Source organism: Saccopteryx leptura, chromosome 9 (genome assembly GCF_036850995.1).
Source record: "Saccopteryx leptura isolate mSacLep1 chromosome 9, mSacLep1_pri_phased_curated, whole genome shotgun sequence".
Lineage (NCBI taxonomy): Eukaryota > Metazoa > Chordata > Mammalia > Chiroptera > Emballonuridae > Saccopteryx > Saccopteryx leptura.
The window spans coordinates 8,912,476-8,925,315 of record NC_089511.1 but is presented as its reverse complement, the minus strand read 5'-3'; the positions used below and the strand labels follow the sequence as shown (position 1 = coordinate 8,925,315).

General features: G+C 41.9%; 1 protein-coding gene across 1 annotated transcript in view; it reads right to left on the bottom strand.

Moving 5' to 3' along the window:
- Nucleotides 1–12,292, bottom strand: part of LPCAT2 (lysophosphatidylcholine acyltransferase 2) — a 61,031-nt gene extending 48,739 nt beyond the window's left edge. The window contains exons 1-4 of the mRNA XM_066349130.1: nt 12,031–12,292; nt 4,772–4,911; nt 2,144–2,361; nt 782–894 (exon numbers count right to left, since the gene is read on the bottom strand). Of these exons, the coding sequence (XP_066205227.1) occupies nt 782–894; nt 2,144–2,361; nt 4,772–4,911; nt 12,031–12,207 (648 nt within the window). The 5' untranslated portion in view covers nt 12,208–12,292. The remainder of the gene's footprint in view (nt 1–781; nt 895–2,143; nt 2,362–4,771; nt 4,912–12,030) is intronic.
- Between the last annotated feature and the right edge of the window lie 548 nt (nt 12,293–12,840).

Below are 12,840 nucleotides of genomic sequence, written 5' to 3'. Positions count from 1 at the left end.
CCGTCCTAGCTATGTTTCTTGGATCCAAAGGGAAAAATGGAACCCTTAGGATTTCAAATACCATCTCTCCCCAGTCATTTTTTAAACCATTCCTCACATGCCTCAGTTTCTACAGCCTCCGGGTTGGTCATACGCCCCTGGGTGCTGTAACACCCGTAAGTCACCATGGACGGCAAGATCTCTGCAGGACCACCAGCTCTGCCGGGGTCGCTTGCTTTCCCCTGGGCGAAGGTAGAGGAATACTCATCAGTATCACCCAGGCGGCGTTCTTTATCCAGTAAATGTTGCCTCTCCCTCCCCTTCCAAAGGCATTCACTCCAGGGGCTGGAGGTGGTCAGAGGGTCAAGTCTGAAAAGTTTCTACAGGTGTCCTGATACGCCCCCATGAGCTGAAAAGCACCATCTAAATAGACTCCAGATAAGAAAGAGTCAAGATCTTCACTACATTTTAACAAACCCGTCATACTGCTAAGGACCCCTGAGTATTACTATCTCACCTTTTAAAAGGTGAATAAATTTAGAGGTAGGAAGTATTTTTTATAACACAAGGTAAAAACCAGTTCTAAGAGTTTGGAGAATAAAAAATAGAAAATAGAAAAGAAAGATACACTTAATCCCAAGGAGTATCTCACGGGGAAAGGGACTTCTTAAGGCTCACTCATTGATTCTGCTCCTCGTACGCGGAAGACACCAGCGTGGGTGTCCCCACGAGACTGCTCTCTGTGGATCCAAATGAACACGTTTGCAAAAATACAGTTACAGCAACAAGGACTGCATTTTACCTGGGGCCACTCCCCTCCCGAGGTTGCTCGCCTGATTATTTCATTGATTGTGTTTTTGCGGGAATCCGGGTCTATGCGGGATACCAACACTGGCTGCAGAGCCCGTAACAGTCCTTTAAAACAAACAGACAAAAGCATTCACAACCAAACCATTTCTTTTTTTGGCTAAAGTAGTAACACTGAGTAAATTATTAAACAAATTTTATGAGAGCAAATAAAAAAGAACAACTTTGAAAAAGACAAACCTTTAATTCAAAGTGTATGAGAACTCCAGTTTCAAAAGGAGAGATGGATATTTATACCTGCAAATAGTTCACTGATTTCACAGAAGTTAGCAGCAGGAATATGAAAAGCTAGTACAATTTGCTCCCTAAAGGTCTTTTTCCTCAACTGACATTAAGCCTTTCAAATGTACTACAAGATTATATAATTTTATTTTAGGGACACCCCGAAAATTGAGTATGTGAATTCATAGAACCCAGGAGTCAAAAAGCAATTATTATTATTCACTGTATTAAAATTTTCAGCACAGCAGTCTCCTAAATGCATAACTTCCTAGCACGTGCTAAATAAACCTCAATTTACCAAAACTCTATTGCCCACAAATTTTTCAGGCAAATGCCTTACTACACAAAGCAGGGAGTTTCAGCGGAAAAGAGGGTCTTTCTTAGCTGAAGGACACAGCTGCAAGAACTACTATTGTTTCTGCCTAGTACCAAGGCAACACCAGACAACGTTCACACTCTCTCCTCATCATCTGATGCTTGCAAGGACCTTGGGACAATAGGGAGCAGTTACTTGGAGACCACGACCCTAGGGAGAGAGCCAAGCATCTGCTGGGGAAAACATTTCACTAGCTTTACTATTTTTTATGGCAGGAAGCACTTATTGTTCCACATCGTAATTTTCAAAGAGTTAACGCACTGGTCCCTCATGGAGATTTGGGGGAAATGAAGAAAACAGAGTTAGGAGACAAAAAACGTGTTCATCAGCTTCATACCCTGCAGAGACATTCATGAAATAGCATGCAACGGGTGTTTTCACAAATTCTTTTGCTTGAATTCTTTCTCAAAAAAAAGAAGCTTGTTAGGTATTTGAAAAACTGGTCTTTTATACAGAGAAACAGAAAAAGCTGACAGTACAGTGATAAAAATAAAATTTTAAAAGAATCACATAAATAGAAAAGTGTTTTTTCCCCAGAAAGTCATTCTTTCAACATAGTACCTCATTAAAAGAAAACGTGTTCGAAATAGGTCATTATTGTAAAGTTCTTAAAAGTCTACCAATAAACTCAATAGGATTTTTTAATTTGAAGGCATGACCATGACACTATTTTATCTATGTTACCTTATGAATACTTACTGCCAATCAGAGGGACATGCACATTCTCATTTCGAGACACCATCGAAGGCAGCCCAGCCACGACACAGGCGATCCCATCAAAGAATGATGAGTGAGGAGCAACAACAAAAATGGGTGCTTCCACGGGACTCGCGATCTTTCCTTTCACCGTAACTATAAACCCCATCGTGAAGAACAAGGCACGACCCAGAAACTTCAAAACTGGTTGGGAAACGTCCCTTTGAACAGACATATAGAAAAGACAGAATTGGCTTTCTCGCTGGCGTCTGCACTAAAGCACAAGGTGAATACCCAAACATATCAGAGCACTTCACTTTAAAATCTAATCTCAGAAGAATAGCTGACACTTCATGGAGCGCTTTCTGCCAGGCACTATTCTAAATACAGTATATTAATTTCTTGAATCCTCAGCCCAATTTTATGAAGTAGGTATTATTTATTATTATCCCCGTTTCACAGATGTGAAAACTGAGGCACAGAGAAGTAGTTTTCCCAAGAATGCATGGCTAGTATGTGGCTTCGCTCTTCAGTGACTCTAATGTGGAAAGAATGAATTTTCAACACACATCCCTCTGAGAAACTGAAATTAGGACAGCCCTTCCAAGTGACCTCCTCGGAAATCTACATTTGTGTCACAAAGATGCTGCTGTCTCCCCAAATACTTTTAGAATTCTCTGCTAAAACTCTTCTCAGAGTTATTTTAGGAATTATTTTTAAAAGTCAGCCTTCAAAGACATCATCAAGGATCTTAAGAAAATTCACCACCTCACGTCCTTGAACCAGAGGTGTGCATAAACAATTCCAGAAATCTAATGCCTTACTTTTTTCAAAAAGAAATCTGTCATTAAAGATTAATATTGAATAGATTCATTACACTGTGCCAGGAACTGTGCCGGACACACGAGACAGGTCAGGTCCAGACTCTGTCCTTGATGAGCTCAGATGAGTGGGGGAAACATAAAACACTCCTAGAAATCTCAGTATGCAAATAAGCACACAGCCTTTCATGAAAATGAAACACTATGTAGTATCTCACCTCCCATAAGACAGCTAATGAGAGCTTTTAAACAAATGGGCTTCGCATCTAATTTTCTCAACAATCTTGTAACATTATAGCGAGGAACTATTAAGCCACGAGCTACTGAGAAAGCCGTCTGACTCCTATTTCACAGTAGGAAGTGAGGCCCAGAAAGCCCAAGGATTTTCCCAGGGGCACAGAGAAGTGACTGCAGCCCTCCTTGCACTTTCGTTTTGAGTTAAGCTCTCTATTTACCATAAGGATAGAAAGCTCACCCTCTCACGGCTTCCTACGCCTCCTATTTCTGATTTAGAGAGAGGTAGCTTCTAACAATTACATTCCCAAGTATCCCACATTCCTCATTGTCAAATGCTTCTACTTAAAATGTTTTTTGGATTTTTTTTTTAAAGAGCTGAATGTCTCCGGCTGCCTACCTAATAACTCCAGTGTTCCCTGTTTGAGAGGAGGTGGAGACACTGGTCTAACTGGCAAAAATAGGATTTCCTTTTCCAACATTTATTTTGTTTTCTGGATTTTTAGACTATTCCTTCCATCATCACGGGTTTCCATAAACCAGTAACAATAGCAACCATGGAAATAATTGAAAGGAATCAGTGCGTGATGCCTTGAGTTATAAAACACAGGAGTGTGATTTGTAAGGACTGAAGTGGCATTATTTCTCCCCGGGGCATTGCCAGACACTGATTCAGTTCCAGCTCAAACCAGCCTGTGTTTCATGCTGATGTCTGTTCACCGGAACTTGAATTGAACAGCACAATGCGTATGTCTTTACAAGTTCCTAAAACAGTGTTTCTCAAAATATTTGGAGGATATAGTCTCATTTGAGGTTCAGATGAAAGAAATAGTCGCTTGTGTACAAAAAAATTGTGCACAATTTCAGAGAGTTTAACAGGGCCCTAAAACCCATCGGCAGGTTTCTGTGAAATCCCAGGCGAAGAGCCTCCACTCTCAGAACAGACGTAGAGTAACAAGGGGTTCCGCCCAATGGGAACAACTTTTACTAGAAACTGTAATTCATCATCTTGTCTCTTCTCTAATATCATGCTATATAATTACAGAATGCTTGAAAACCAGTTCCAGTGGGTCTCCATGTTGTTTAATAAAGTTAGGCTATACTGACTAATAATTAAATTGTTGTTCATAATAAGCACTAAGGCAATGAATAAATAGACTATAATCAGTCTACTTAGTTACATCACTTAATAAAGTGTGTAGTTACTACAGAGGGACAAAAGCAAATGTGAAAACTAAGGAAGAGCAGACAAAAAAACAAAACAGGTGTTTTTCAATGGCAGTGGTTTCAGGTACACTCACTGGGTCCTGAGAACCAGGGACTAACACCTCCTGGCAACTAATTCAGAAAACGAAACAATCTGAATATTAGGAAGTTACAACTTCAACAGATTATCTGTTCTTGGGCAGTAGTTTCTATTGACCATAAATGAAAAAGTTTCATCTGAGAAACAAACATAAATATTTATAATTAAAATTGAGTAGGTAACAGAAAAAGAACTATCAATCGCTAACTAAACTATGATCACTCTTCCTTATCTTGATTCACCTAATATTTAGACATAACTATTTCTTACCTCCTCCAACCAGTTACTGGGTGGGTCTGCTTTTCAGGACAACATGCTGTTGAAATTGCAGCAAATGGCCATGCCAGCAATAAAATCAATCCAAGTAACAAAGCACGAATTGGAAGCAGGAATATTCCAAGAAAGAAAATCTGAAAGTCAAAGTAGATCAAAAATAGTAATAGTAATTATAAGTGGCTGTATCCTTTTAAAACGTCACTGGCAACGCAGGACAATTTCAGCCACCTGGCCCACATCTGGTGTTGATAGTCTTTTTAAAATATCAATTTTACTGCAGTGCAATTTACATGAAAAACGTACCTATTTTAAGTGTATAGATGGAGTTTTTAAAGTGTATATTGCTATGCAACCACTACAGTCAAGATATAGAACAGTCCTGTCACTCAAAGGAAGGTCCCTTGTGCCTATTTGCAGTCAATACACCCTCCCAATCCTTGGCAACCCCTGAGACTTCCTTCCAACAGTTTTGGCTGTTCTGGGTTGCCATATCAATGAAATCACACAGTGGGTGCTCTCATGTCTGGCTTCTTCCACTTCATATTTTTTGAGGTTCAACTATGTTGTCAGATGTATTAGTAGCAAAGCTTTAAAATTGCAGAGTATGATTCCATTGTATGAATATGTTACATTTCATTTATCCATTCATCTGCTCATGGACAGTTGGTCTATTATAAGTTTTTAGCTATTATTTTTAATTTTCTTAATTTTTTTTAAGAGAGAGAGAGACATTGATTTGTTGCCCCAGTTATTTATGCATTCATTGGTTGATTCTTGTATGTGCCCTGACTGGGGATCGAACCCACAACCTTGCTATATCAAAATGACACTCTAACCAACTGAATTACCTGGCCAGGGTGATACTAGCTATTATGAATATAGCTCCTATGAACAGCAACAGCCATGTTTCTGTGTGAACATATGTTTTCATTTCATTGGGAGTAAAACTGTTGGGTCACGGTATGCTTAACTTTGTCAGAAACTGCCAAACTGTTTTCCAAAGTGGTTTACCATTTACTTCTCCACCAACAAAGTATGAAAGTTCCTGTTGCTCCACATCCTCACCGGTATTGGGTGTTGTCAGTCTTTGCAGCCATTCAAGTGGGTGAAATGCTACTGCATTGAGGTTTTAATTCACACTTCTTTGACAAACAGTGATAATGAGCACATTTTTCAGGTGTTTGTTGATCATTATTTTAACTTCTTATTTTAAGTGTCTGTTCAACTCTTTGGCCCTTTTTATTGGGTTGTTAGTCTTATTCATATCAATTTGTAGGAGTTCTTTATATGTTCTATATAAAAGTCCTTTGTCAATATATGTATTAAAAATATTTTTGCTTCTTCTATGGCTTGCCTTTCCATTTTTTTTTTTTTTTTTGTATATTTCTGAAGCTGGAAACAGGGAGAGACAGTCAGACAGACTCCCACATGCGCACGATCGGGATCCACCCCGCACGCCCACCAGGGGCGACGCTCTGCCCACCAGGGGGCGATGCTCTGCCCCTCCGGGGCGTCGCTCTGCCACGACCAGAGCCACTCTAGCGCCTGGGGGAGAGGCCAAGGAGCCATCCCCAGTGCCCAGGCCATCTTTGCTCCAATGGAGCCTTGGCTGCGGGAGGGGAAGAGAGAGACAGAGAGGAAGGAGGGGGTGGGGGTGGAGAAGCAAATGGGCGCTTCTCCTATGTGCCCTGGCCGGGAATCGAACCCGGGTCCCCCGCACGCCAGGCCGACGCTCTACCGCTGAGCCAACTGGCCAGGGCCGCCTTTCCAATTTCTTAATAGGACCTTTTGATAAGAAGAACTGCACTTCTGATGAAAATTAATTAAAAATTTTTTATTTTTATTTCTTTTCTGTGTCCTTTCTAAGGAATCTTGACCTACCTCACATTCATGAAGATATTTTCTATTTCCTTCTTCTCCTTGAAGCGGAATGGTTTTAGCTTTTGTTTCAGCCCATGTCCATCTAAAATGGCTTTTCTGTGTGTGGCGTGCGGGAGGGATCAAGGTTCATTTCTATCCATAGATTTATCTTGTTGTTCCAACACCATTTGTTGAAAAGACTTGACAGTCCCCAATGAATTTTCTTGGCAACTTTGCCAAAAATTAATCGAACCTGTAAGTGTGGGCTCTCGATTCTGTTCCATCAATCTACCTATTTATCTATCCTTGGTCCATTTCCCACTCTCTTGAATGCTGTCCCTTTGTAGTAAGTCTCAAAATCAGGTAGTGTGTGTCTCCAACATTTTCTTCTTCCAATTGTCTGTGGGCTAATCTAGATCCTTTGCATTTCCACATAAATTTCAGAATCCATTTGTCCGTTTCCATACAAACAAAAAATCCTATTTATTGGCATAGATAGGTGCCCTTTATAAGATTGAGATAGGTCCCTTTTATTCCTATTTTACTGAAAATTCTTTTGAACATCAGTGGATACTGAATTCTGTCAAATGATTTAACAAAATTTCTGCATCTACTGAAATAATCATAATGCTTTTCATGTTTTGCTAATATGATGAATTACATTGAAATATAAATTTTTACATGTTAAACCAACCTTTCGTTCCTTGGAATAAAGCAAACTCAGGAGGATATATTACCTTTTCCACATACGTATTTGACCTGCTTATATTTTATCAAGGGTTCTTGTATCTGTGATCATGAAGGAAACTGGTCAATAATTTCCCTTTCTTATAACATCTTTTTCAGACTTTGAAACAATGTTAGCTACCTGTTTTTATATATCCTGTCTTTATATGCATTTATCACAAAGTATTTACTAGCTTTTTTTATGATTTCTTCTTTGAACGACTGATTATTTAAAAATGTGTAATTTTTTATTTTATTATTATTTTTTTTTTTGTATTTTTCTGAAGCTGGAAACGGGGAGAGACAGACAGACTCCCGCATGCGCCCGACCGGGATCCACCCGGCACGCCCATCAGGGGCGATGCTCTGCCCACCAGGGGGCGATGCTCTGCCCCTCCGGGGCGTCGCTCTGCCGCGACCAGAGCCACTCTAGAGCCTGGGGCAGAGGCCAAGGAGCCATCCCCAGCGCCCAGGCCATCTTTGCTCCAATGGAGCCTTGGCTGCGGGAGGGGAAGAGAGAGACAGAGAGAAAGGAGGGAGTGGGGGTGGAGAAGCAAATGGGTGCTTCTCCTATGTGCCCTGGCCGGGAATCGAACCCGGGTCCCCCACACGCCAGGCCAACGCTCTACCGCTGAGCCAACTGGCCAGGGCTTAAAAATGTGTAATTTAATCTCCACACATTTGTGAATTCCTCAAATTTTCTTGTCATTGATTTCTGATTTCAACCCATTGTGGTTAGAGAACAATATATTATTGTGATCCTTTTATATTTACTGAGGCTTGTTTTATGGTCTATTATAATTATCTATATTGGACAATTCCATAGGCACTTAAGAAGGACAGAAGAATGTGTTTTCTGCTGTTGTTGGGTGGAGTGTGTCATTTATACACATGGGAGGTAGAGATGATTATAAGTTCTTCAGGTTGTCTGTTTCCTTGATGACACACTGTTTCACTGTTCTACCATTCTTGAAAAGTGGGAAATTGGACATTTCTTAACTGCTATTGAATTGTTCATTTTTCCCTTCAATCTACCCGTTTTGCTTTCTGTTGTTAGGTGCATATATGGTTATGATTGCTGTATCTTCTTAATGAATCAACCCTTTTGTCATAATATGTCCTCTTTTACCTCTAGTTTTCTGTCTTATAGTGTATTTTATGTAATATTAACATAGCCTCCCCCCCCCCCCCCCCCAGTTCTCTATTAATCACTGTCTTTTTCATTCTCTTTCAACCTATTTGAGTCATGGAATCAAAAGTATGTCTTTTAAACAGCATATAGTTACAAACTTTTTCTTGTAAGCTTTCTGGTTAGCTTATGTTTCCTCCAATCATTGCCTTAGGGAGCTGTGCTATTAAGCAATCGTCTCTGGTGGTTTTTGACAAACACCCCCAGAGAAAAGACTGCAGTGAGTTGGTTTCAAGGCAGGTCAAATAAAGACAGCCTGGCAAATAACCAATAATCTCAAATGTAAGAAAGGACCCTGAAAATGAAGTTGGAACAAGGTTACAGAATATTGATATAAGATTTTCTAACATTCAAAATGAGCCATCAACATGAATTTTAATTGAGTAAATTGTCAAATATTGGGCAACTTTTTTTTTGTACCACTTCCAGGTTTGCAACAAATAATTGTACTGGTACTGTACTTAACAGTATAGCAATTTTGAATAACTGCAAATTAGGAGGATTCTCCCTCATATTTTCATCTGGTAATATGTCATCCCAGCAGGGAGACATTCCTTCAATATTCTCTCAGGGTTATCCTCTTCTCTGGATTATCTTTATTGCACTTATTAAATATGAAATTATATGTTTTCATACTTGTTTAATTTTTTTTTCAGTGAAATATAAGCTTTAGCGAGGTAGGGTCCTTATTGCTCCTGTTCACTGATGTATCTCCAGAGAACTGCATTGTGCTTGGCACATAGTAGGCATTCAACAAATATTTTTATACAGTAAATGACCTCACACTTACTACTAAACACTCATTTCCGATACTCTACTGATGAAATGAAAGCTTCTTTCCATGCCACTGAGGAGCAGATCCTCAAACAGTCAAACAGGGAAGGAGAGGAGCAAAGCTAAGCTCTGTCTGAGATGCAAAAGTGGTAACAGTCCTTCGGCAAGGCTAGTCTGAATTAACCATATAAGTCATACTTAAACAAAAGTATGTCCATCTTTTAAACTGGATAATATAGCCAACATCATTCTTCAATTTTATCTATTCAGATTTTCCCTTTCTGGGTCATTCAAGTCATTGAAACCTATTTTGTATCTCTGATCTATATGGATTTTTAACTAAAAAAAAAAAAATACCCAGACTATATTCAATTCTATTCAACACAAATAGTGAATATTAAGTACTACATTAAAAATGTAGACAACAAATAGCATAAGATAACTATCAATTTTTTAAGAGAGAGAGAGAGAGAGAGAGAGAGAGAAAGGGCGAGAGAGGGGGAGGAGAGAGATGAGACATCAACATGTAGCTGCTTTGCTTCAGTTGTTCACTGATTGCTTCTTGTACATGCTTTTAGCAGGGGGCTCAAGCCAAGCCAGTGACTCCTTGCTCAAGCCAGCAACCTTGGACTTCAAGCCAGCGACCTTGGGATCAAGCCAGTGACCTTGGGCTTCAAGCCAGTGATCTGGGAATCATGTCAATGATCTCACACTCAAGCTGGCAAGCCGTGCTCAAGCTAACATGCCCATGATCTAGCCAGTGATCCTGGGTTTTCGAACCTGAGCCCTCAGCTTCCCGGCTGAGGCTCAATCCACTGCACCACCACTAGTCAGGCTAGATAACTATCAATATTAAGATCAGCAAACAACTCCAGCTTCTTTCACACATTACCTTACTTAATTTTAATACTCCTTTGATGTATTATTATCCCAATGTAATAAATGAGAAAAGTGAAGTTCAGAGCAGTTAAGCGACTTGGCCAAAGTCATATGCCTAATAGATGGCAGGGCCTGAGATATTTTCGACTAAAACTAGTGGTCTTTACATTGCAGTATATAGCTCTTGTAGAGTTATTTGGAAGTGTTCACTAAACAGTAAGAGGCCATTCTATTAAAAGAAAAAAAGAATAATTTACTTTAGAAGCAAAATAAATGCTTATAATGTGCCACTTCGATCCTCTTTCAAAAATAGGAAGCCAAATAGATAGATAAACTTCCACTGAAGTATGTCTGATTTAACTAAAATTAATCTTGAATGACAGTCACTATACTCGAAAGTGTTTAAAGTTTTAAGATACAAAGGGAACATCCATCCATTTACAGACATGAAGATCAAAGTTTTAAACATTTCATTTCTTTACAAAGAGGCGTTACTACATCATCTTCCTCCTCCTCCCTCACACCCTTCTTCAACCAGACACTCACCTGTCATCACTCTAACCACCACCCATGTTGCTTAGCCTGGCAGCCAACCTGCCTCCGTGGTAGAGGACAATGGTCTCAGTGCATACCAGTTAGCTGTGCAAAAATTACACTATTTGAAACCCAAAGTAAAGACACTGGTTCTTAACCTGTGGTGGCGTAGTGGATAAAGCGTCGACCTGGAACACTGAGGTTGCCGGTTCAAAACCTTGCACTTGCCTGGTCAAGGCACATATGGGAGTTGATGATTCCTGCTCTTCCCCACTTTCTCTCTCTCTCTCTCTCTCTCTCTCACTCTCTCTCCTCTCTAAAATGAATTTTAAAAAAGACATTGGTGATGTGGAGAAGAAAACATCAACCCCCCCCCCCCAACAGACCACACAGGACAAATGTACACATAGCCTATCTTGTTCTTTGATCAAGAACTTCAGCAAAGAGGAAGTCCAAAGAGTGTGCGCAACTGTTAATGGTAAAAGCAATGCTTTACAAGAAAAAGGAAAGGAAACTTCCCTTTTGTATGTAGCCATTTTTAATAGTGGACAAACGTCTGTGCTACCTCTCATCCTTGAATCGAAAAGTGGTAGGGTGAAGACTTTAGTCAAGACCAAATTCTCTTAAACACCTGCAGGTCGGAACCGGCATTATCCCTCATTCTTGATTGCAACTTCCTACCCTGATGCCCTGCTCAGCTAGATCATCCCCAGCTAGATCGCTCAGCTAGACTGGACTCTGCCTTCACATTCACTCTTCCCATCCCCTTCTTCCCTAACGCAAATGATAGATAGATAGATAGATAGATAGATAGATAGATAGATAGATAGATAGACAGACAGATAGATAAAATAAAAATAAAAGTAAAAAAAGACTTCCTCAAACCCACTCTTAGGTGGAAATCCGCCTCCCCCTACGTTCTCATCAACTCAAATTGAAGTTCTCATAGATCCATTCCCCCTTCTCAGCATGGAATGTTTCCTCTGCCTCCTCCTGGTTAGGACCTTGGTCTCAGACTCACACGTTCTCTGCACCTTCTCTTCTCACCCCCGCCCTCTCCGGACCATCCTTCGTGTGCCCTCCATCCTCGGACCCTCCCCTCTACCCCTGGCAGACTCGTGGCCCCTGCACAAGCCCTGCCTCTCAGATCTACACCTCTTTCTTCCCCAGATCTTTGCCTCCCAGATCCACGCCTCCCTCGTCACACCTACGGCACCCTCGGATCATCGCGCCTCCCAGATCCCCGCCGCTCCCCGGGACCTGCCTCCTCCCCCTGACCCGCGCCCCTCACCTGGATGCGCCTCGCCGCGCCCAACCGCGTCTGCTGCACGAACGGGTTGGGCACGGGCGGCGGGAAGAAGGACGCCTGGCGGGGCACCATCGGCGGCCGAAGCCCCGCGCTCCCGACGCCCGCGTCCGCGTCCGGCACCGTGGCCGCCACGGCCGCCGCCTCGGAGCAACGGCTCATGGCGCGCGGGGCCTCGGTCCCGGCAGAGGGGACTCGCGCGCAACGAAAGGCGAGATCGAGTCGGTGCCGCACGGGAGTCCCGGCCCGAAGTGCGCAGGCGCCGGAGTTACTTGAGGCTCTCCGGTCGCGCCCCGCCCTCTGGCTCGGAACGCTCCCAGGCACCGGCCCCGCCCCCTGAGCGCTAACCGCACCTTCTTAGGTATCTGGTTCACGCTCTCGGGTGATAGAGCTCTGCCCCCTCGGAAGCGTGTGCTTCTCTTTAAAAGCAACGCACCCCGGAGTGAGACAGTCTGGGCCGGGTCCCCGGCTTAGGGGTCAGGCAGACCTGGACTTCCAATCGCTCTCACCGGTTCTGTGATGTTGGCCAAATCACTATTTCCACGACCCTGTTGCTCCCTTCTGTAAAATGGGGATCCACAGAACTTAAATGGAACCTGAATCCAGCAGTCGGAGGGGGTAACTCTGGGCTTGTGCTATCGCGTTACTATATCCAGGGTGGGTTTTAGGTACGTATCTGATTTATGGTGCACATTTTGCTTTTGTTTAAACCTGTCTGCAACTGGGTGCTTGCTGAGCAGTTAGAACTGAAAGCCTTTTGGCTATGAAAAGAAATTGATACCAGTAATGGAATCT